The 24,646-nt window shown below is 44.7% G+C and overlaps 1 protein-coding gene across 2 annotated transcripts in view; it reads right to left on the bottom strand.

Moving 5' to 3' along the window:
• RIN3 (Ras and Rab interactor 3) overlaps positions 1-24,646 on the bottom strand; it is a 184,185-nt gene that overhangs the window by 96,856 nt on the left and 62,683 nt on the right. For both annotated transcript variants that reach the window (XM_025392754.1, XM_025392755.1), the window contains one exon: positions 24,059-24,176. In XM_025392754.1, coding sequence (XP_025248539.1) covers positions 24,059-24,176 — 118 coding nt within the window. The remainder of the gene's footprint in view (positions 1-24,058; positions 24,177-24,646) is intronic.

Below are 24,646 nucleotides of genomic sequence, written 5' to 3'. Positions count from 1 at the left end.
GCCAATGTCTATGAATACCCCCATGGTACCTGGTAGACAGCAACTCCCCAATAACTGGGGCTAAAGGCTGAAGAAAAGTAAGATTTTATGGCCTAGTTATCGGGGAACTGGGTCTCACTTGGGGGATCCTACTTTTGTAGGTATAAAGGGCAGCTTTGCACTGGGAACTACATTAAAGGAACATTCCAGCAGGGGAAATTCCTCTGGGGCAAGTTCCCTAAAAGTTTCCAATGTGAAAACTAAGACCGAGACAACAATAAGCACAATAAAACATGTAATAGGATCAGGACTGATGACAAAAGCAGTGCAAACTACTCATTGATCCTGAGCAGATAAGGGGAGATGAACACAGAGAGACACAGAAAACATCAGTTTTTTTCTATGGAACTTTCCAGAAAGTCTCATGTCTGACTGCTTCCTTAAATAGTTTAGGCAGAAAGAAGTTGGTGAGACAGGCATAAGAATGTGGCTTCCTCCGGGCCAGGTGGGCTGCCTGGACACTGAGCAACATGTATTTTCCTTTACCATCCAGGTGCTTGGGACATCTGGGGTTAGGCAAAAGAAGAACGGCGCCTTCTGTCTGTGTGGGGCTTTATCTTTTCAAGGCGTTTTGTATCCATCTCTTGCCAAGTGAAGACAGGCTCAGAGATGTTGAGTGACTTGCCTAAGGCCACATAGCAAGTTACTGGGGAAGCCTGATTACAACCCGGGTTACTGACACACTCCCATGGCTTTGCACAAGCTCACCTTGGCTCTAACACTGCTCACACTTTCTAGAGATGAGGCCGCCTAGGAACTCCCAGAGCAAAGCAAATCTGGGAGGTGGGTTCAGAGGTGCTCAGAGGTAATAATCAACTTTCTCTTTTGTGAAAACCCCCTGAAAGTCAAGTTCCCCTAGAAACATCTCTTTAGAAGTCCTCTGTATCATGTGATCTGCCCAGGGCAAGCTGAGCGTCCACACAGGATGCTGTGAGAACAATAAAGCACTTGCGAAGGCTCTTTGTCTTGTTTCTTCCACTCTTGCCCCAATCCACTCAGCTATCCAAGTGATCCTTTTGAGAGCAGAAGCTGGTCCACCTTCATCCCTTTGCTGTAATGCCATTCCTGCAACTCTCTCTTTTTTCCTTCTCCCTTGGCTCATTTTGATCACAAGAGCCCTGATTACACTGTGTTGCAATTGACAACTCTGCCTCCTTGACTAGATTGAGTGATCCAGGGTTCAATAGATGCTAGTTACCTATATGCATGAATATGTTATCAATGAATGCAGCAGTACTCAGCTCACTCTTGGATTTCTGTCAGATTTTAGGTATGTTCACATATATTTTCTTGTCTGCTCCTCATAACAACAATATAATCCCAACCACCTGGATTATAAAGGAAAATACATGTTGCTCAGTGTCCAGGCAGCCCACCTGGCCCGGAGGAAGCCACGTTCTTATGCCTGTCTCACCAACTTCTTTCTGCCTAAACTATTTAAGGAAGCAGTCGGACATGAGACCTAGAGGTATCATTAACCCCATCATGTGGTTGGTGAAAATGAGAGTCAGAAGTCAAATAACTTGCTTTAGTTCACAGAGCTAGTTAAGTGGGAGAAGTAAATATAAAACCAGATTTTCTTCTTTTGTAATATATGCATTCAATGCTATGAATTTCCCTTTAAGCACTGTTTTCACTGCATCCTACAAAGCTCGGTAAGTTGTGTTTTCATTTTAATTTACGTCAAAGTATTTTTAAATTTCTTTTGAGATTCCTTCTTTGACTGTATGTTGGTTAGAAGTGTGTTGTTAAATCTCCAAGCACTTTTGGATTTTCCAGCTATCTTTATGTTATTGATTTCTAGTTTAATTCTCTTGTGGTTTGAGAGAAGACATTGTATGATTGCAATTTTTTTTTTTTTTTTTTTTGAGACGGAGTTTCGCTCTTGTTGCCCAGGCTGGAGTGCAATGGCATGATCTCGACTCACTGCAACCTCTGCCTCCCAGGTTCAAGCAATTCTCCTGCCTCAGCCTCCTGAGTAGCTGGGATTACATGCACCCACCACCATGCCCAATTAATTTTGTATTTTTAGTACAGACGGGGTTTCCCCGTATTGGTCAGGGTGGTCTCAAACTCCCGACCTCAGGGGATCCACCCACCTTGGCCTCCCAAAGTGCTGGGATCACAGGCGTGAGCCACTATGCCCGGCCTGATTGCAATTCTTTTAAATTTTTTTAAGGTGTGTATTACAGCCCAGCATGTGGTCTATCTTGGTGAATGTTCCAGTTGGGCTTCAAAAGAATGTGCATTCTGTTATTGTCGGATAAAATAGTCTATAGATGTCCATCATATCCAGTTGATTATGGTGCTGCTGAATTCAACTATGTTCTTACTGATTTTCCACCTGCTATATCTGCCCATGTCTGATGGAGGGGTGCTGAAGTCTCCAACTATGATAGTGGATTAATCTATTTCTCCTTGTAGTTCTATCAGCTTTTGCCTTAAGTATTTTGATGTTCTGTTGTTAGGCACACACACATAAAGGACTATTAGATCTTCTTGGAGTACTGCTCCATTTTAATGCCCCTCTTTATGCCTTACTTTCCTCGGTCTGAAGTCTACCCTGACTGAAATTAATAAAATTGCCTCAGCTTTTTTTTTATTAGTGTTAGCATGGTATACCTTTCTCTATCCATTTACTGTTAATCTATATGTGTCTTTATATTTAAAGTGGGTTTCTTGTAGACAGCATAGAGTGGGTCTTGTTTCTTGATCTACTCTGACAACTTCTCTCTTTTAATTGGTGCATTTGGACCATTAAAATTCACAGTGATATTGACATTGCTGGATAGACATCTACCATATTTGTTACTGTTTTCTATTTGTTGTCCTGTTCTTCGGTCCCTCTTTTGTCTTCCACTCTTTTTCTGCCTTTTGTAGTTTTAATTGACATTTTATATGATTTTTTTATGATTTTTTATTATATGATTCTATTTTCTCTCCTTTATTAATTTGTTTTTTAATTTTTTTTTAGTGGTTGTCCTAGAGTTTGCAATATACATTTACAACCAATCCAAGTCCATTTTCAAATAACACTACGCTGCTTCACAGGTTGTGAGAACGGTTGGCCCTCCATATCTGCAGTTTTCACACACATAGATTCAACCAACCATGGATTGAAAATATTCAGGAAAAAAGATAATACAAATTTTGGCTGTAGATGGTGGCTCATGCCTGTAATCCCAGCACTTTGGGAGGTCAAGGCAGGTGGATCACCTGAGGTCAGGAGTTCGAGACCAGCCTGGCCAACATGGCGAAACCCCATCTCTAAAAACACAAAAAAATAGCTGGGCGTGGTGGTGCAGGCCTGTCATGCCAGTTACTCAGGAAGCTGAGGCAGGAGAATCTCTTCAACCCAAGAGGCAGAGGTTACAGTGAGCCAAGATCACACCACTGCACTCCAGCCTGGGTGACAGAGTGAGACTCTGTCTCAAAATAATAATAATAATACAAAATTTAAAAGCAATACAGCATAACAACTATTTACATAGCACTTACATTGTATTGGGTATTACAAGCAATCTGGGGGTGATTTAAACTATACAGGAGGGTGTGCATAGGTTATATGCTAACACTACACCATTTTTCATCAGAGACTTAAGCACCTATTGATTTTGGAATTGTGAAGGTGGTCCTGGAATCAATCTCCCACAGACACCAAGGAACAACTGTACTTTTTTTCTTTCTTTTCTTTTTCCATTTTTTTTTTTTGTTTGTTTTTTTGAGACAGTCTCACTCTGTCGCCCAGGCTGGAGTGCAATGGTATGATCTTGGCTCACTGCAACCTCTGCTTCCTGGGTTCAAGCAATTCTCTTGTCTCAGCCTTCCGAGTAGCTGGGATTACAGGCACACACCACCATGCCCAGCTAATTTTTTGTATTTTTAGTAGAGACGTGGTTTCACCATATTGGCCAGGCCAGTCTCAAACTCCTGACCTCAGGTGATCCACCCGCCTCAGCCTCCTAAAGTGTTGGGATTACAGGTGTGAGCCACTGCGCCCGGGCAACAGTACCTTCTAATAACAAACAATCTTAATTTCTTCCTCCCATTCCTTATATCATTGCTGGGCCATCATTTTGCTTATATATAGATACACACACACACACATAAGCATAAGTAATAGAATATACTGTTGCCATTATTTCCAACAAACTGTTATCTGTTAGGTCAATTAAGAATAAGGAAAGTAAACACTTTTCTTTTGCCTTCGCTTATTCCTTCTCTGATGCTCTTCCTTTCTTTATATGGACCTGAGTTTCTGACCTTTATCATTTTCTTTCTCTCTAAAGAAATTTTAACATTTGCAGGGCAAGTCTAATAGCAACAAATCCCCTGACTTTTTGTTTGTTTGAGAAAGTCTTTATTTTTCCTTCCCTTTTGAAGGACAATTTCACAGGGTACAGAAATCTTGGTGTTTTTTTTTTTTTTCTCTCAACACTAAATAGTTCACTCCACTATCTTCTTGCTTGCATGATTTCTGAGAAGTCAGATGTAATTCTTATCTTTGTTCCTCTATAGGCAAGGTGTTTTTCCCCCCCGCCTCTGGCTTCTTTTCAAGACTTTTTCTTTGAATTTCTGTAGTTTGAAAATGGTATGCCTAGGTTAGTTGTTTTGGCATTGATCTTGCTCAGTGTTTACTGACCTTCCTAGCCTGTGGTTAGGCATCTGGTATTAATTTGAGGAAGTTCTCAGTCATTATTGTTTCAAATATTTTTTCTGTGCCTTTCTTTTTTCTCCTTCTGGAATTCCCATTGTATATCTGTTACACCTTTTGTAGTTGTCCCTCAGTTCTTAGATACTCTGTGCTGTGTTTTTGTTCAGTATTTTTTCTCTTTGTTTTTTCGGTTTTGATGGTTTCTACCAAGATATTGTCATGCTCAGAGATTCTTTTCTCAGCCATGTCCAGTCTATTAAGCCCATCTAAGGCATTCTGCATTTCTGTTACAGTGTTTTTGGTCTCTAGCATTTCTTTTTGGTTCTTTCTTGGAACTTCCATCTCTCCGCTTGCATTCCCCATTTGTTCTTGCATGCTGTCATCTACTTTAGCCATTAGAGTCCTCAGCATCTTAATCAGAGTTGCTTGAAATTACTGGTCTGACCATTCCAACCTCTCTACCATATGCGAGTCTGTTCTCATGCTGGTCCTACCTCTTTGAACAGTGTTTAATGCCTTTTAATATGTCTTGTAAGTTTCTCTTGTTGGCCAAATGTAATGTACTAGATAAAAGAAACTGCTATAAACAGGCCTTTAGTGATATGATGAGAAGGTGTTGGGGAGGGGGAGAGTTCTAAATCCTATGGGTAAGTCTCAGTCTTTCCCTGAGCCTGTGCCTCTGGACTGTTAACTTCAAAAGTATGTCTCAGTTTTTTCCCCATTTAAGTAGGGTGGGATGGCTAAAATGGGCTGAAGTTGGGTATTTCCCTTTCCCAGGTAGGTTAGGCTCTTGTATTGGACCATTCTGGCGCTGCTATAAAGAAACATCTGAGACTGGGTAATTTACAATGAAAAGAGGTTTAATTGGCTCATGGTTCTACAGGCTTTACAGGAAGCATGGTGCTCGTATCAGCTCAGCTTCTGGTGAAACCTTGGGGAGCTCTCAATTATGGCGGAAGATGAAGTGGGAGCAGGCACTTCACATGAAAAGCAGGAGCAAGTTAGGTTGTGCAGGAGGGTGCCATACACTTTTAAACAGCCAGATCTCACCAGAACTCATTACTGGGAAGATAGTACTAAGCCGTGAGAGATCCACCCCTGTGACCCAAACACCTCCCACCAGGCCCCACCTCCAGCACTGAGGATTGCAATTCAACAAGTAATTTGAGCAGAGACCCAGATCCAAACTATATCAGCTCTGAAAGGATACCTTACTGAGAAGAACAGAGTGCCCTGGCATATTCCAAACTCTTCCTTTTCCCTCTTCCCTGCAGGAAGCATGAGATCTTTGATATTCACTGCAGGAACCTGGTCAAGCTACTGGTGGTAAAACTCACAAAAGTGTGGAGGCCCCTAGATGACTGGGTTCCCTGGGGTTTTAACTCAGGCTTGTCCACAGTGAACATCCACTAGTTCATCAGTACACATGGGGTTTCCCTGTCTCAGCACTGGTTCCCATGTGAGTTTGTGCCTGTGGGTTCCTGCTCTGGCAAGCTGCAGTTCTCTGCATTTGCCTACTAGTCTCTCCAATTTTGGGGGCAGTGACTTGGCCTGTGACCCCACCTTTATGGCAGATCGAAGAAGAGTTGACTTTTCAGTTTGGTCAGGGTTTTACTTATTAGGACCAAGTGGTGACTTCAAGTTTCTAACATGCCAGACCGGACAGAACTCAGGTTTTCTAATCCTAAACACCCACGTCATGTGGGAAGGGGGGGCAATCAGGAATGGAGGAGAGACAACTAACTTTTTATGAGCACCTACTGTGTGCCAGGCACTATTATTGCACAAAGTTTCAGTTAGGCACCACTATGATTATGAGCCCATTTCACAGTTGAGAAAGCCAAGGCTTAGTGAGGTAGAGGTTTGAGCGGCATTGTTAAGATCTCATAACTGATGAAAGCAAAGGGGTGGGATTATAATTTGGATCCACTGGGTTCCAAAGCCCACCCTCTCAGTCCATCCAGATTAGGCCATCTCCCTGCACTAGTGTGAGTTGTTATTAGCCAGTCGACCAGTATTTGCTGAACACTTGCAACAGGCTCTGCCCTCTGCTGGACAATGGACTACAGATGTTGTATGAGATGCAAAGCTTCCAGCCCAGCTGGGGAAAGAAAATGTGACAATATGAAACAGACAATGAAGGAGAGGGAACACCTGATGAGCTGAGAGGAGTGGGGAGACCAACCCAAGCAGAGGAAATGGCACAAGCAAAGGCTCAGAGGTGGGAGTTAACACAATATATGCAAAAGAGAGGAGAGAAATGAAGCAGGGTGGTTCTGGAGGAGGCTGTAGGGACTGTTACTCTTCCCGGGGGTTTTGCACTGTGATAACCTGGAGAAATTGCTCTGAACAGGCAAGAATAGGCAAGAAACCAAGAAACTCCACTGTGCACCTAAGTGGCCTTGCAGGGAAGTCAGAGGGTCTGGATGAATGTGGGCATGGGGAGGGTGCTGTCAGTCAAAAAGAACCTTACACACAGGTTCCTGCTCCTCTGCTATTTCAGGATGGCCAGGACAAACTAACTCCCACACTTCATTGCCTAATAACTGACATTCCATGATAACAACAGTATGAGAGCTTTTATTCCTGCTAAGACGCACACTGCCCTGGCAGAGAGCGCTGCTTTATGGTGGTTTTAGTCTTGCACGTGCTAGTGCTAGTACGGTTGCTGAGTAGAGAATTTCCAGAGAAGTTTCCAGGGAGGGTGGGAGAGGGAGGCAGACACAACCTCAAAGGAAAGTGATTGCCCAGATGCAAATGTTGCCTCCTTTCACGCTGCTATGATCTGAATACTGGTGTCCCCCCAAATTCCTATGATGGAACCTAACTCCTGATGCAAGAGTATTAAGGGGTAGGGTCATTAGGATATTGATTAAGTCAAGAGGGTGGAGTCGTGAGGGATCCACCCTCATGAATGGGATTAGTGCCCTTATAAAAGTGCTATGGCTTGACTGGGTCCCCTCCAAAATTCAGGTGTTGAAACTTAATGGCCAACATGATGGTATGAGGAGTTGGGGCCTTTAAGATGTGACTAGGCCATGAGGGCTCCTCCCTTGTGGATGGGATTAAGACTCTGATAAAAGAGCCTTCACACAGTATTCAGTTCTTTTGCCCTTCCGCCTTTGGCCAAGTGAGGACACAGCATCCCTCCTTTCCAGAGAACGCAGCTTCAAGGTGCTGTCTTGGATCAGAGAGCAGCCCTCACCAGACAAGAGAACCTGCCAGTGTCTTGATCTTCGACTTCCCCAGTCTCCCAAACTGTGAGAAATAAATCTTCATTCTTTATAAATTACCCAGTCTTGGTATTTTGTTAAAGCAGCACAAATAGACTAAGACACACTGAGCCAAGATTATCCACACTCAGTGCTCTCTTGTGACAGGAAGCCCAGGAAGCACTGTGGCCTGGGCCCTGACCCCTCCTGTAGTCACTTCCAAAAAAGTGGTGTCTGTGCCGTGGTTCCTGGCCCCTCAAGACAGTTGAGCTGGGCTGCTTTCCCAGCTTAGATGTATTTTCTGAAGCTGCAAGGCCCCTGAAGGTGGCAGCCCATGTACACTCAGGCTTGGCTTCCCACAATACTAACCCATTTCCCTCTTCTTTCCCTTTTCTCTTGCCTCTAAGGCCATGTGTTCTAGATCTTTCTCCATCTCTGTCAAAACTTCTTCCTGTGTCCAGTTCTCTTGGTGCAAAACAAACTCCTCCACTGTTCCTATGTTCCCGTTTCCCGGAGAGGCATTACTGTACTGCAGCCCCTCACAGGCCCCAACCCACTGAAAGGGCTTCCCTGCTTGTGGGTAATGGCAGCCCCAGGGCCTGTCCCTTATCTTAGCTCCCCAGTCCCAGTTCCTAGGCAGCCATGAAGGCCATTACCTGAGACTGGTGTCTCAAGCACCTTCCTCCTCTTCCTCTGTCCTGGCAGAGTTACTGTCCTGTTCAGCTCTCACACAGTCATGCTCTATTCTGAAGCACCAATCTCATAGGGCTACTTCCTGCTCAAAACCTTTGTGTGGCTTCCGATAACACTACAAACCAAATCTCTAACACCCTGGGGTGGTTGTCAAGGTCTTTCATGACCTGGCCGAATCCCACCCTCTAGCCTCAACTGTGACTCTACTTCCAATCCACCTCTCCCCCAACAGAGTTCTACCCTTTCCTGATTTTTTTTCCTGCCCCTGAGCCCTGATGCAGGCTATGGTCTCAACTTAACGCATCTGTTCCTCAATTTCTCTTTTTCACAAATATTTTCCATCTTCCAAGGCCCAAAGTAGGCCTGGGTGGATTTCCCTGATTGTCATTGGTTTTGATGACCCAGAGTACATGCTTACATTCTATCATTTAGGACAGTTTGAATGACTTGTATTTCTGGTTACGTATGCATGAGTCTGTCTCTCCCACTGGTTCAATGCCAAGAACCCTGTCTTTGAGCCTGTTATACTGTCTTCCTTCAGAAGCCATCCAACACATATTTAATTGGTTGCAAAGTCTTTGAAATGTTCAATAACACAGAGAAAGCTCATAATAAAATGTCTAAGTGAAAAAAAAGGAGGCTAAGAATACACCACTATGATTCAAGATCTATTTTTTTTAAAAAAGAAAGTCACCACTGAAGTTTTACAATAAAGTTCTTGGAGTTAAATTATCTCATGACGTATTTTTTTCCTGGCCCAACTCCAGAGTTGGAGGCTGAAAAGGGGAATGCTGAAAACAGAAAGAAATAAACTGTGGTTATTTTAGCCAAAACCTCTATGACTAATAACCAATGTGAGATAAGAAGAACGAATCAACATCTTACAGGAGTTCTCCAAGAGCAAAGTGTTGCAGGAAATGATGGGTTTTGTGGTATGAACTGCATGCTGCTCAAACTCCACAGCTAATTATAGCTGCTAGTATTTATGGTGTGCTTACTACAGGCAGGCTTTTTCCCATAAATGTCCCCATTTCATCCAGGAGACAAAGTTGTGGAGCGTGTCCTATGTGCCAGGCAACATGGTCCCAAGCCCCTACGTGTAGCCATCGACTGATTTGCTCATCAGTCCTCCCAATAGCTGTGTTGCAGATGTTCCCATGTTGCAGATGAGGAAAGCGAAGCAGAGAAATTAAGTAACATGTCTGATGTCACAAGGTGACAGAGAATTAAAACCCAGAACTGCCAGCCTTTCTAAAGCTTATGCTCTCAAAAGAGGTTGCATAAACAAGAGTGCAAGATCACCACGATGCAATCAGTACTTCCTCGCCACTGAAATACCAAGAGGCTGTCTTCTCAATACCAATCTCTCTTTTTAATAATAGTCACTCCTTACTTTTTAAGGACGGCATCTGCACAACATGCTGAAACCCTGTCTCTACAGAAAATACAAAAATTAGCCAGGCACAGTGGTGTGTACCTGTAGTCCCAGCTTCAGGAGGCTAAGGTGGGAGGATCACTTGAGCCCAGGAGGTCGAGGTTGCAGTGAGCTGTGATCACACTACTGCACTCCAGAGCTTGACAGAGTGAGACCGTGAAAAGAAAAGAAAAGAAAAGGAAAGAAAAGAAAAGAAAAGAAAAGAACAGAACAACAACAAAAGACCTGCTGGACTAGCTCAGGTAGGATTGCACTGAACAAATCTCCCACTCTAAGGCATGTGCTCTTAGGTTAAGTAGTTGAAGTTGATACATCTGTCCCTGGTAAGGGAGCCCATCTCATGGGCAAATGTGGTGAACCCTTGTGCTAATTGGCATTGGTGGTTATCACCAGTGGACTGTGGGGACCTTTTAAATTCAGGAAAGGAGAAATTCTAGATGAGTCCTCCTGGGCAGTGGAGATCCATGTGCATGGGTGTCAGCGTCACCCAGAATGCCTTTGAGTTCTGCTCTTAGGTTTGACCCTTTCACCAGTTGACCCATTATCCTAGAAAGAGATTTGACCTGGATTTAAATCAAAATGTAAATAAAGCACTTCGGGAGGCCAGTTTGAGACCAGCCTGGACAACAGAGAGAGATCCCATCTCTACAAAAAATGAAAAAATTACCCAGACACAGTGGCACACACCTGTCGTCCCAGCTACTTGGGAGGCTAAGGCAGGAGGATCGCTTGAGCCCAGGGAGTTGCAGCTGCAGCTGCAATGAGCTATGATTGCACCACTGCACTGTAGCCCAGGCAACAGAACACGACTCTGTCTCATAAATAAATAAATAAATAAGCCAGGGGAATAGGCAGGGAATGAAGCAGGGCTACGTGGGAAACACGGGGCAAATGGCTCAGATTAAGAGTGCTGGGCAGCTCACTTCCTGTATGGGCATTTGTCACTGTCTCCTGGTTCCTCTTCTGGAGATGGGGCCAACTGGCCTTCTTTTTAAAGCAGCCAGTAGAAAGATGCCATCACCTGAATCTGTCATTGTCACCATCTTCAAAGCCCATGAATGAAAAAGTAGCTAGTGTCCTCCTGGCCAGGTGGCTCGTTTCAGCCATAAACAGGCAGGCTGCAGCTCAGCAGCTGTGCTAGCCTCCCTTCCATCCTGGGTCTCGGCCCTTCATCCCATATATCCCTGTCCCCATGCCTCTTCTGCTGGTCTCCTCTCTCTCCACACACATCGGGCCTCTGAGGGTCCCCAGTGAGGCCAAGTGGTGACCAAGACATCTCTTATTACCTTTGTGCAGCAGAGAGGAGGACTGGGGATGCAGGAGATGGTTGTTTAAAATAGTGCTTGTTCAAAATGGTGGCTACCCCGCCCTGTGAGTCACATGCTTACTGGAGGATTAGACTATCCATCCTATTGGAGGCTGGCCTGGCCATGTGACCTGTTTCAGCCAATGAGATGTGAAGGGAAGTGACACCTGCCTTCTCTGAGTGGAACCTTTGGGAACCATCATGGATTCTGCTTTCTCTTCCCACCTCAATGCCCCAGATGGGTGCTGCTCCTTCAGGTCTGCATTGCAATACACACAAATTGTTGCAAAGAGCCTCAGATGGCATGTCGCCTGAGCGAGAAATACAATTGTCCCTTGGTGTCTGTGGGGGGTTCGTTTCAAGATCCCCCCCCCCCAACTCAGAAACCAAAATCTGAGGATGCTCAAGTCCTTGATATGAAATGGCATAGTATCTGCCTATAACGTATGCATGTCCTCCTGTATACTTTAAATCAGGGGTCCCCAATTCCTGGGCCAGGGAACTGGTAGGAACTGGGGCACACAGCAGGGCGAGAGCAGCGGGAGGGCGAGCTTCACCACCGGAGCTCTTCCTCCTGCCAGATCAGTGTGGGCATTAGATTCTCATAGGAGCAGGAACCCTATTGTGAACTGCGCATGGAAGGGATCTAGGTTGCAGGCTCCTTATAAGAATCTAATGCCTGATGATCTGAAGTGGAACACTTTCACCCAGAAACCATCCCCATCCCATCCGTGGAAAAATATGGTGCATATACACCATGGAATACTATGCAGCCATTAAAAGGAATGAGATCATGTTCTTTGCAGGGACATGAGTGAAGCTGGTGCCAAAAAGGTTGGGGAGCTCTGCTTTAAATAATTTCTAGGTTACTTATAATACCTAATACAATGTAAATGCTATATACATAGTTGTTATACTATATTTTAATTTATATTATTTTTTATTATTGTGTTATTTTTTGTTGTTTTTTTTCCTTTGAATATTTTTGATCCACGTTGGATTAAATCCATGGATGTGGAAACCACATGTTGGAGGGCCAACTGCACACTCATTACTTTGTGTGCACACCCATGTGTGTGCAAGCAACTGAGGTTAGGGTTGTTTGTTATCACATAAGACTAGCCCAAGCTGACTGCTTCAGGGAGTTTCAAGGAAACACTTAACAAGAAACTAGAGGACAATCCAGGCACAAGGAAACGGAAGTGGTCAGAGCGAGTGTTTCTTCTTCAAACACAGCAGGGTTACAGATCAAGCTGGCTACTCTTTTTGGGGCATCCCCACGTCTCCTTCCCTTGCCTCAGCTCTGTGTGGGGAACCCCAACAAAAGGCCCCAGTTCCAGGCCTGGGCCTTTCCTTTGACCACTTCCGCCTCAGATCACCCCCCACTGCAGTCACCGTGGCCACAGTGTCTAAAGTCCTAAGCAGTGTAGACACACAAACACCTCCCAGTACCCTGTGCTGGCAGCATCATCATTATCCCCATTTTACAGGCAAAGCAACTGAGGCCTGGAGAGGTAAAGTAACTTGCACAAGGTCACACAGGCAGGAGAAAACAGCTGGGATTCAAAAAGCTGTGTGGCTTCCATGGTCTGTCTCAATTGCTATGCCAAGGAGGAGGGCATCAAACAGGAAGAGAGCAAAGAGGCAGGAGTGGCATATCAACTCGGCAAAGAAACAAGTTACCTGCTGCTTTCTTAATGTTGTCTGGGTGCACCCTAGTGGCTGACCTCAGGGGAGTGAGGTTTGGGGAGCAATGGAGTAATACAAGGAAACGGCAGGCCAGGCCGGGTGGCTCACACCTGTAATCCCAGCGCTTTGGCAGGCTAAGGCAGGCGGATCACCTGAGGTCAGGAGTCCGAGACCAGCCTGGCCAACATGGTCAAACCTGGTTTCTACTAAAAATACAAAAATTATCTGGACGTGATGGTGCATGCCTGTAGTCCCAGCTACTCAGTAGGCTGAGGCTGGAGAATTGCTTGAACTCGGGAAGCAGAGGTTGCAGTAAGCCAAGATCACACCACACCACTGCACTCCAGCCTGGGCGATAGAGCAAGACTCCATCTCAGGAAAAAAAAAAAAAAGCAAAAAAGGAAACAGCAAAATCACACACACACAAACTTACGGATGACACCTGTGTATTTATAGTGAATGCACATGAATGATGATGGAAGTGTTAGGTTACATGAAAGATTTTTGGTTTTCATCATATTTTCAGCAAATTGAGCACTAAATTTGTAAAAGTTTAAAAATGGAGAGGTGGCATGCCCAAGATGGCCAAATAGGAACAGCTCCAGCCCCTAGCTCCCAGCATGAGTGACACACAAGATGGGTGATTTCTGCATTTTAAACTGAGGTACCGGGTTCATCTCACTGGGGAGTGCCGGACAATCGGTGCTGGTCAACTGGTGCAGCCCAACCAGCGAGAGCTGAAGCAGGGCGAGGCATCGCCTAACCTGGGAAGCGCAAGGGGGAAGGGAATCCCTTTTCCTAGCCAAGGGAAACTGAGACACACAACACCTGGAAAATTGGGTGCAGACCTACACTTCACACCTCACATGCCTCACATGGTGGGGTACACCCCTGAGACGAAGCTTCCAGAGCAAGAATCAGACAGCAACACTTGCTGTTCAGCAATATTCTATCTTCTGCAGCTTCCGCTGCTGATACCCAGGCAAACAGGGTCTGGAGTGGACCTCAAGCAAATTTCAACAGACCTACAGCTGAGGGTCCTGACTGTTAGAAGGAAAACTAACAAACAGAAAGGACACCCACACCAAAACCCCATCAGTACATCACCATCATCAAAGACCAAAGGCAGATAAAATCACAAAGATGGGGAAAAAGCAGTGCAGAAAAGCTGGAAATTCAAAAAATCAGAGCGCATCTCCCCCCTCCAAAGGAATGCAGCTCCTCGCCAGCAACGGAGCAAAGCTGGACGGAGAATGACTTTGACGAGTTGAGAGAAGAAGGCTTCAGTCGATCAAATTTCTAGAGCTAAAGGAGGAACTATGTAACCAGTGCAAAGAAACTAAAAACCTTGGAAAAAGAATGGATGAATGGATAACTAGAATAATCAATGCAGAGAAGACCTTAAAAGAACTGGTAGAGATGAAAACCATAACAAGAGAACTATGTGACAAATGCACAAGCTTCAGTAACCGACTCGATCAACTGGGAGAAAGAGTATCAGTGATTGAAGATCAAATGAATGAAATGAAATGAGAAGAGAAGCATGGAGAAAAAAGAGTAAAAAGAAATGAAGAAAGCCTCCAAGAAGTATGGGATTATGTGAAAAGACCAAATCTACGTCTGATTGGGGTGCCTGAAAGTGACGGGGAAAATGGAACCAAGTTGGAAAATATTTTGCAGGATATCATCCAGGAGAACTTCCCCAACCTAGTAAGGCAGGCCAACATTCAAATTCAGGAAATACAGAGAATGCCACAATGATACTCCTCGAGAAGAGCAACTCCAAGACACATAATTGTCAGATTCACCAAAGTTGAAATGAAGGAAAAAATGTTAAGGGCAGCCAGAGAGAAAGGTCGGGTTACACATAAAGGGAAGCCCATCAGACTAACAGCGGATCTCTCGGCAGAAACTCTCCAAGCCAGAAGAGAGTGGGGGCCAATATTCAACATTCTTAAAGAAAAGAATTTTCAACCCGGAATTTCATATCCAGCCAAACTAAGTTTCATAAGTGAAGGAGAAATAAAATTATTTACAGACAAGCAAATGCTTAGAGATTTTGTCACCACCAGGCCTGCCCTACAAGAGATCCTGAAGGAAGCACTAAACATGGAAAGGAACACCAGGTACCAGCCATTGCAAAAACATGTCAAAATGTAAAGTCCATTGATGCTAGGAAGAAACTGCATCAACTAGCGAGCAAAATAACCAGCTAATAACATAATGACAGGATCAAGTTCACACATAACAATATTAACCTTAAATATAAATGGACTAAATGGTCCAATTAAAAGATACAGACTGGCAAATTGGATAAAGAGTCAAGACCCATCAGCTTGCTGTATTCAGGAGACCCATCTCACATGCAGAGACACACATAGGCTCAAAATAAACGGATGGAGGAAGATCTACCAAGCAAATGGAGAACAAAAAAAAGCAGGGGTTGCAATCCTAGTCTCTGATAAAACAGACTTTAAACCATCAAAGATCAAAAGAGACAAAGAAGGCCATTACATAATGGTAAAGGGCTCAATTCATCAGGAAGAGATAACTATCCTAAATATATATGCACCCAATACAGGAGCACCCAGATTCATAAAGCAAGTCCTCAGAGACTTACAAAGAGACTTAGACTCCCATACAATAATAATGGGAGACTGCAACACCCCACTGTCAACATTAGACAGATCAATGAGACAGAAAGTTAACAAGGATATCCAGGAATTGAACTCAACTCTGCACCAAGCAGACCTACTAGACATCTACAGAACTCTCCACCCCAAATCAACAGAATATACATTCTTCTCAGCACCACATCACACTTATTCCAAAATTGACCACATAGTTGGGAGTAAAGCACTCCTCAGCAAATGTACAAGAACAGAAATTATAACAAACTGTCTCTCAGACCACAGTGCAATTAAACTAGAACTCAGGACTAAGAAACTCAATCAAAACTGCTCAACTACATGGACACTGAACAACCTGCTCCTGAATGACTACTGGGTACATAACGAAATGAAGGCAGAAATAAAGATGTTCTTTGAAACCAATGAGAACAAAGATATAACATACCAGAATCTCTGGGACACATTAAAGCAGTGTGTAAAGGGAAATTTATAGCACTAAATGCTCAAAAGAGAAAGCAGGAAAGATCTAAAATTGACACCCTAACATCACAAGTAAAAGAACTAGAGAAGCAAGAGTAAACACATTCAAAAGCTAGCAGAAGGCAAGAAATAACTAAGATCAGAGCAGAACTGAAGGAGATAGAGACACAAAAAACCCTCCAAAAAATCAATGAATCCAGGAGCTGGTTTTTTGAAAAGATCAACAAAATTGATAGACCGCTAGCAAGACTAATAAAGAAGAAAAGAGAGAAGAATCAAACAGATGCAATAAAAAATGATAAAGGGGATATCACCACCGACCCCACAGAAATACAAACTGCCATCAGAGAATACTATAAATACCTCTATGCAAATAAACTAGAAAACCTAGAAGAAATGGATAATTTCCTGGACACTTACACTCTCCCAAGACTAAACCAGGAAGAAGTTGAATCCCTGAATAGACCAATAGCAGGCTCTGAAATTGAGGCAATAATTAATAGCCTACCAACCAAAAAAAGTCCAGGACCAGACAGATTCACAGCCAAATTCTATCAGAGGTACAAGGAGGAGTTGGTACCATTCCTTCTGAAACTATTCCAATCAATAGAAAAAGAGGGAATCCTCCCTAACTCATTTTACAAGGCCAACATCATCCTGATACCAAAGCCTGACAGAGATACAACAAAAAAGGTAATTATAGACCAATATCCCTGATGAACATCGATGCAAAAATCCTCAATAAAATACTGGCAAACTGAATCCAGCAGCACATCAAAAAGCTTATCCACCAGGATCAAGTGGGCTTCATCCCTGGGGTGCAAGGCTGGTTCAACATATGCAGATCAATAAACGTAATCCAGCATATAAACAGAATCAAAGACAAAAACCGCATGATTATCTCAATAGATGAAGAAAAGGCCTTTGACAAAATTCAACAGCCCTTCATGCTAAAAACTCTCCATAAATTCGGTATTGATGGAATGTATCTCAAAATAATAAGAGCTATTTATGACAAACCCACAGCCAATATCATACTGAATGGGCAAAAACTAGAAGCATTCCCTTTGAAAACTGGTACAAGACAGGGATGCCCTCTCTCACCACTCCTATTCAACATAGTGTTGGAAGTTCTGGCCAGGGCAATCAGGCAGGAGAAAGAAATCAAGGGTATTCAGTTAGGAAAAGAAGAAGTCAAATTGTCCCTCTTTGCAGATGACATGATTGTCTATCTAGAAAACCCCATTGTCTCAGCCCAAAATCTCCTTAAGCTGATAAGCAACTTCAGCGAAGTCTCAGGATACAAAATCAATGTGCAAAAATCACAAGCATTCTTATACACCAGTAACAGACAAACAGAGAGTCAAATCATGAATGAACTCCCATTCACAATAGCTTCAAAGAGAATAAAATACCTAGGAATCCAACTTGCAAGAGATATAAAGGACCTCTTTCAAGGAGAACTACAAACCACTGCTCAGTGAAATAAAAGAGGACATAAACAAATGGAAGAACATATCATGCTCATGGATAGGAAGAATCAATATTGTGAAAATGGCCATACTGCCCAAGGTAATTTATAGATTCAATGCCATCCCCATTAAGCTACCAATGACTTTCTTCACAGAATTGGAAAAAAACTGCTTTAAAGTTCATATGGAACCAAAAAAGACCCCGCATTGCCAAGACAATCCTAAGCCAAAAGAACAAAGCTGGAGGCATCACGCTACCTGACTTCAAACTATACTACAAGGCTACACTAACCAAAACAGCATGGTAATGGTACCAAAACAGAGACATAGACCAATGGAACAGAACAGAGCCCTCAGAAATAATACCACACATCTACAGCCGTCTGATGTTTGACAAACCTTACAAAAACAAGAAATGGGGAAAGGATTCCCTATTTAATAAATGGTGCTGGGAAAATTGGCTAGCCATAAGTAGAAAGCTGAAACTGGATCCTTTCCTTACTCCTTATATGAAAATTAATTCAAGATGGATTAGAGCCTTAAATGTTAGACCTAAAACCATAAAAACCCTAGAGGAAAACCTAGGTAATACAATTCAGGACATAGGCGTGGGCAAGGACTTCATGGCTAAAACACCAAAAGCAATGGCAACAAAAACCAAAATTGACAAATGGGATCTAATTAAACTAAAGAGCTTCTGCACAGCAAAAGAAACTACCATCAGAGTGAACAGGCAACCTACAGAATGGGAGAAAATTTTTGCAATCTACTCATCTGACAAAGGGCTAATATCCAGAACCTACAAAGAACTCAAACAAATTTACAAGAAAAAAACAAACAACCCCATCAAAAAGTGGGCAAAGGATATGAACAGACACTTCTCAAAAGAAGACATTCATACAGCCAACAGACACATGAAAAAATGCTCATCATTCACCATCAGAGAAATGCAAATCAAAACCACAATGAGATACCATCTCACACCAGTTAGAATGGCAATCATTAAAAAAAATCAGGAAACAACAGGTGCTGGAGAGGATGTGGAGAAATAGGAACACTTTTACATTGTTGGTCGGACTGTAAACTAGTTCAACCATTGTGGAAAACAGTGTGGCGATTCCTCAAGGATCTAGAACTAGAAATACCATTCGACCCAGCCATCCCATTACTGGGGATATACCCAAAGGATTATAAATCATGCTGCTATAAAGACACATGCACACGTATGTTTATTGCGGCACTATTCACAATAGCAAAGACTTGAAATCAACCCAAATGTCCATCAGTGATAGACTGGATTAAGAAAATGTGGCACATACACACCATGGAATACTATGCAGCCATAAAAAAGGATGAGTTCGTGTCCTTTGTAGGGACATGGATGCAGCTGGAAACCATCATTCTCAGCAAATTATCGCAAGAACAGAAAACCAAATGCCGCATGTTCTCACTCATAGGTGGGAATTGAACAGTGAGGTCACTTGGACACAGGAAGAGGAGTATCACACACTGGGTCCTATTGTGGGGAGGGGGTGGGGGGAGGGATAGCATTAGGAGATATATCTAATGTAAATGACGAGTTAATGGGTGCAGCACACCAACATGGCACATGTATACATATGTAACAAACCTGCACGTTGTGCACATGTACCCTAGAACTTAAAGTATAATAAAAAATAATAATAAAATAAAATAAAAATGGAAAGTGAGATTTGGCCACATGGCCCTGGGAGGAAGAAAGAACCCACAGAAGTAGGCTGGCCGTCTCTGTCTCTGAGTGACCTGATTTGTCCCTTAGGCTTGAAAAAATTAGTTGCTTGACCAAACTTTAGCCAGGCTCCTGAACCTTCTCCTAGGCTCATCTGTGCCTACTAAAATCCCGTTTTAGCAAGAATCCTGCTTCACTGGTTTAGAAAAACCCCTCCCCCTTGATATCTGATCACTGTCAATATCTGATCAGTTTCTTCGACCTCCACCATCCCCCCGGGTGCTGTCTGATCACCCTGCCTGCCTTCAGCAAGAATCCTGTTGGGTCAGTTTCACCAGAATCCTCCCTACCCCTAATGTTTCCCCTTAGTGATTTTCCATCCACTGCCCCCACCCTGCTTCCTGGCTATAACCCCCACCTGCCCATGCTCTATTTGGAGTTGAGCCCAGTTCTATACGGAGGTCTCTTCGTCCTTAATGCAATGGTTCTGAGCAAATCCTGTTTTTACTGCTGTTTAACTGCCATCCAGTTTTGGTTTTTCATTGGTGACTAATGGGATGAGACATGAAACCAGACACAATGTCCTGGTTTCCAGGGGTGTCATTGGGTTGGAGAGACAGTGGAGTGGTGACCCTGGAGGCTGGGCAGGGAGGTCGGGAAGGAGTACGGCGCAAAGGACGTCAGCAGAACTTTCAGACAGTCTGCTGATCCAGCCTGATGTGCCTTTCCTCCAGGAAGCCTTTCTGGCCACCCTGCCCGTGAAGAGCACTCCCTCCTCAGGCTCCTAGAGCACAGGCTGATCAGCTCAGCTCATCGCAACCTCTAACCTCTGCTACTTTCCCAATGTTCCTGTGGAAATTCAAGAGCACAGCCGGCTCTTGGGTTTCTAAAAGTTGTAGGTAACTCGCAGGTGGCAGCCGAGTCCCTGAAAGCCTGGCTGCTCTTAGTAAGAGACAGGTCAGAACCCTCCTTGTATCTGTTATCTACTAATAGATAGGGGATGGTCCTCTCTATCTCCCAGGAGACCATAAGCACACCCAGGGGCTGTGTGGCCTCAGGGGCACCTGCTAAGGTGGCCTGGCCCTGGCCAAATGAGAAGGGACTCAGGTTCTTGGAGAGCAGTGGATGCCCCGAAGAGCCCTACCTCTTCTGCTGTCATCAGAGGGTGCTGTACACTTGGTCTGGGAAAACCATAACACTCTCCTCCTTTGAGAACCTCACATTTTCTTCCGTGCTGGACTTCACAGGATGGAGGGGTCAATCAAGTTTGCTATATAAATGATTTGCCCCAACCCCACACTCACTATCCTTACTACCCATGGATCAGGCTTCTAGCAGTTCAAAACCCAGGTGCTGTTTTTTTTTCCTGGGCACATGGCTGGACCCAGTTTCCCTTGCAGTTAGCTGTGATCATGTGACCAAGTTCTAGCCAATGGAATGCAGCACAGGTGACACACCCACTCCCAGGCCTTGGCAGGAAGACCCGACCACAAGCCTTCTCCATGCTCTTTCCCCCTTCCAGCCTACTGGCTTGGAGTCAGTCCTAGGAAACTGGAGGCTGCACGCTGAAGGTGACAGAGCCTCCTCTTCCACTGGGGTCCCTGTTCCTTCCCCACTGGCCAGGAACCTTGCCTGTGAGTGGGAAACCAGCTTCTGGGTTTAAGCCATTATGCTGGTTCTTGCAGTAGCTAGCTAATTATCCATGCTCACATGTTCCCCATAGCACACCTCTCCATCTGCCAGTCATCCTGGATGGTTACTCTTCATTCCCTCCCTCCACCTGAAGTGAGCTCCAAGAGGCAGTGAACAGTGCCTAGCACAGAGTGGGCACTCTATAACTCTGCTGAACACATGAATGTGTGGGTTGTGTTTTGTTTTTGTTGTTGTTGAGATGGAGTCTCGCTCTGTCGCCAGGCTGGAGTGCAGGAGTGCGATCTCAGCTCACTGCAACCTTCGTCTCCCAGGTTCAAGTAATTCTCCTGCCTCAGCCTCCCAAGTAGCTGGAACTACAGGCGCGTGCCACCACACCCAGCTAATTTCTGTATTTTTAGTAGAGATGGTGTTTCACCATGTTGGCTAAGATGGTCTCGATCTCTTGACCTCGTGATCCGCCTGCCTCCGCCTTCCAAAGTGCTGGGATTACAGGCATGAGCCACCGCACCCAGCAAGTTTTGTTTTATCCATTCTGTGGGGCTCTGGGTCTCTGCGGAAAGATCTCCTTATAGCAAGAAAGGTAATCTGCTTCTGCGTTCCCTTCCTAGTCCACTTCTAGGGCTAGAAGATTAACCTTGAATTGAACTAATATACTCACCTTCGGGACCCAGTCTGAGGCTTCTTCCTTTTTGACACCCTCCTGAATCCTTCCCACAGTGACCTGTATCCTCTGTGCCCCCAGCCAGAGGTCCCTTTGCAGTAATGCCTGCTATACTGCACAGCAAGTGATGTCTGTCCCCCATGCCAGTGTGTCCCCACCCTCCAACCAGATTTGGAGGCCCCTGAGGCCAGGAACTCTGTTTGCTTCGTCTTTGCATCTTCCCAGTGTCAGGCACACATGTTTCTTGAGAAACAAAGGCTTGAGAATATTTAATGAGTCTTCTTAACTGTTGTCACTCTGCTGCTAGCCAAGGGTAAAAGGCTTCCCTCAACACCCTGGATCCATTTACAAGAGATGTAAACCAGTGCTTGGAATATTCTACAGATTCTTCTAACAGGCTGTTTGGATCTGAATGCCTGGCACGTATACACATAGCTGTTGAAACTGCTTCTGCAAAAATTATGACGAGGAAATGATGATAATGAAAGAGATCTGACCTAACCAATTCCATCTTGCCATTAACCTCCAAACTACCCTTGTTCATTCCTAGGCATAGGCCGAACTAACTCTGGGAGGAATTTAGTTTAGAATTAACTTTGAAACAAAGATAGTAACAGCCTCTCCCTGAAACAAACCTCCTCCTCGCCTGGAGACCAGACCACCTTTGAAAAACTAACAAATTAGCCACAAGATTAGAAATTATGGCTCAGGGCCAGACACGGTGGCTCATGCCTGTAATCCCAGCACTTCGGGAGGCCAAGGTGGGCAGATCACCTGAGGTGGGGAGTTCGAGACCAGCCTGACCAATGTGGAGAAACTCCGTCTCTACTAAAAATACAAAAATTAGCCGGGTGTGGTGGCACATGCCTGTAATCCCAGCTACTAGGGAGGCTGAGGCAGGAGAATCACTTGAACCTGGGAGGCGGAGGTTGTGGTGAGCCAAGATCATGCCATTGTACTCCAGCCTAGGCAACAAGAGCGAAACTCTGTCTCAAAAGAAAAAAAGAAATTATAGCTCAGGAGTCATGTAGCCAGAGGCCACAAGATCACTAATGTCCTCAGTTGCTCCTATAGATAACGTTACTATCATAAAACCTAAGATTGGCTTTTGAGGTCTGCATTCTTTCTTACGGATCTGCTGGTGCCCGCCACCCAGACCAGTAAACTGGCTCATTTGGTCTTGTGGCCCTCACCCAGGAACTGACTCAGTGCAGGAAGACAGATTCAACTCCCTGTGATTCCATCCCTGACCCAACCAATTAGCTTTCCCGCTCCATGCCCCTCCTACCCGCCAAACTGTCTTTAAAAAACCCTAGCCTCCAAATTTTCAGGGAGGCTGATTTGAGTAATAATAAAACTCCGTCTCCTGTTTAGTTGGCTTTATGTACATCAAACTCTTTCTCTGTTGCAATTTCCGTCTTGATAAATTGGGTCTATCTGGGCAGAGGGGAAGAAGCACCACTGAGTGGTTGTACCATGCGAGGAGGGGAAGCTGGCACAGATGGGTGCCCAGTAGTCCACAAGGGCCCCAAACCCAGTGACACCATATTATCAGAACAAACCCGCCCTAGGGAGGGGGCCCCAAACATTTTCCCACTGAGGCCCATACCTACTTCTAGCAGCACTACACACACACAGGATTTCTGTCTTTTTTTTTTTTTTTTTTAATCTCCTTCTGTTACCCAGGATGGAATGCAGTGGCACAATTATAGCTCACTGCAGCCTCACCCTCCCTGGCTCAAGCCATCCTTCCACCTCGGCCTCCCAGGTAGCTGGAGCCACAGGTGCATTCTATCACACCTGGCTTATTTATTTTTATCTTTTGTAGAGATGGGGTCTTTCTATGTTGCTCAGGCTAGTCTCCAGATCCCGGGCTCAAGGAATCCTCCAGCCTCTACCTTCCGAAGTGTTGGGATTATAGGTGTGAGCCATCCAGTCTGGTCCAGATTTTTGTCTTTCAAAGTGTTTGTCGGTTTGACCCTCACAAAAGCTCTGTGACTATTACATGCATTTGACAGAAGAGAAAACTGAGGCTCAGAAAGATTAAGTGACTTGTCTGCAATCATGGATTGAGTGTGTGCTGAGCTGACACTAGGAACCAAGGGTGCAGACATTTCTTCTTCTTTTCCTCCCTTTCTCCAGCGTCCCTGCATTGAGCTAACAAGAGGAAACTTCACTGTGGCCACAAGAATGCAAAGCCAACCAGCTGCGACGAGGGTGAGCAGAAATTCACACTGACTTTGGATGATGAACTGAGTTCAGAACAAGTCTGGCTAAGTAACTTCAGTGACTGAAAGCTTTTCCTCCTTCTAATTTTAAACACCATCAGTGCATCTGGGAGAGTCTGTGGCTAGAAGGTGCAGCCTCTCTGCTGCTGCTGCTGCTGCCGTGTGGTCAAAGTGAAAACAGAGAAGACGGGCACTTACTCGATTTTTCTTCCTTAATGGTGTATTCGAGCACCTCGGCCGAGCTCTCGTTCAGGGAAGGAAAGTGGACACAGAGCACCAGCTGCTTCGAGCTGCTGTCCCGGCGGACCAGGAACATCTGAAACCAAAGAAGGGAGGGAGCTCTGTGAATCAAAGATTTGGGTGAAGGTGAGGAGGACAACCATGAGATGGAAGTCATCTGGAAGGTTCCTGAAATGAGGAGGCAGGCTAGGGAGGTCAAGGATGCCTCGGGGACACTGGGGGTTCTGCCCCAAGAGTCTTGTGTCACCTGGCCCATGTCCACACTAGGATCGATCCTGCATGCTCAGTTTCTCATTTGCCCACTGAAGGGTTCAATGAAATCAATGTTTCTGTAAGGCTATTGGAGGCACAGAGTCCATGGCGGGGGGAGGTCTTAAGATTCCTATGCCCCCACCCCGAGATGCTGGTTGTGTAAGGGGCGCTGGAATTGGCTGGCTCTTATGTGAGTGGTCCTGAGTCTACACTCAGAAAAGCTCTAACGTACGGGAGTCAGGTTGAATTTCAACTCTCACCCCAGCACGTATGCTCTGGGGGAGGCTGCTGGAG

Source organism: Theropithecus gelada, chromosome 7b (genome assembly GCF_003255815.1).
Source record: "Theropithecus gelada isolate Dixy chromosome 7b, Tgel_1.0, whole genome shotgun sequence".
NCBI classification, from domain to species: Eukaryota; Metazoa; Chordata; class Mammalia; order Primates; family Cercopithecidae; genus Theropithecus; species Theropithecus gelada.
This window is presented reverse-complemented; position numbering and strand designations above follow the sequence as displayed.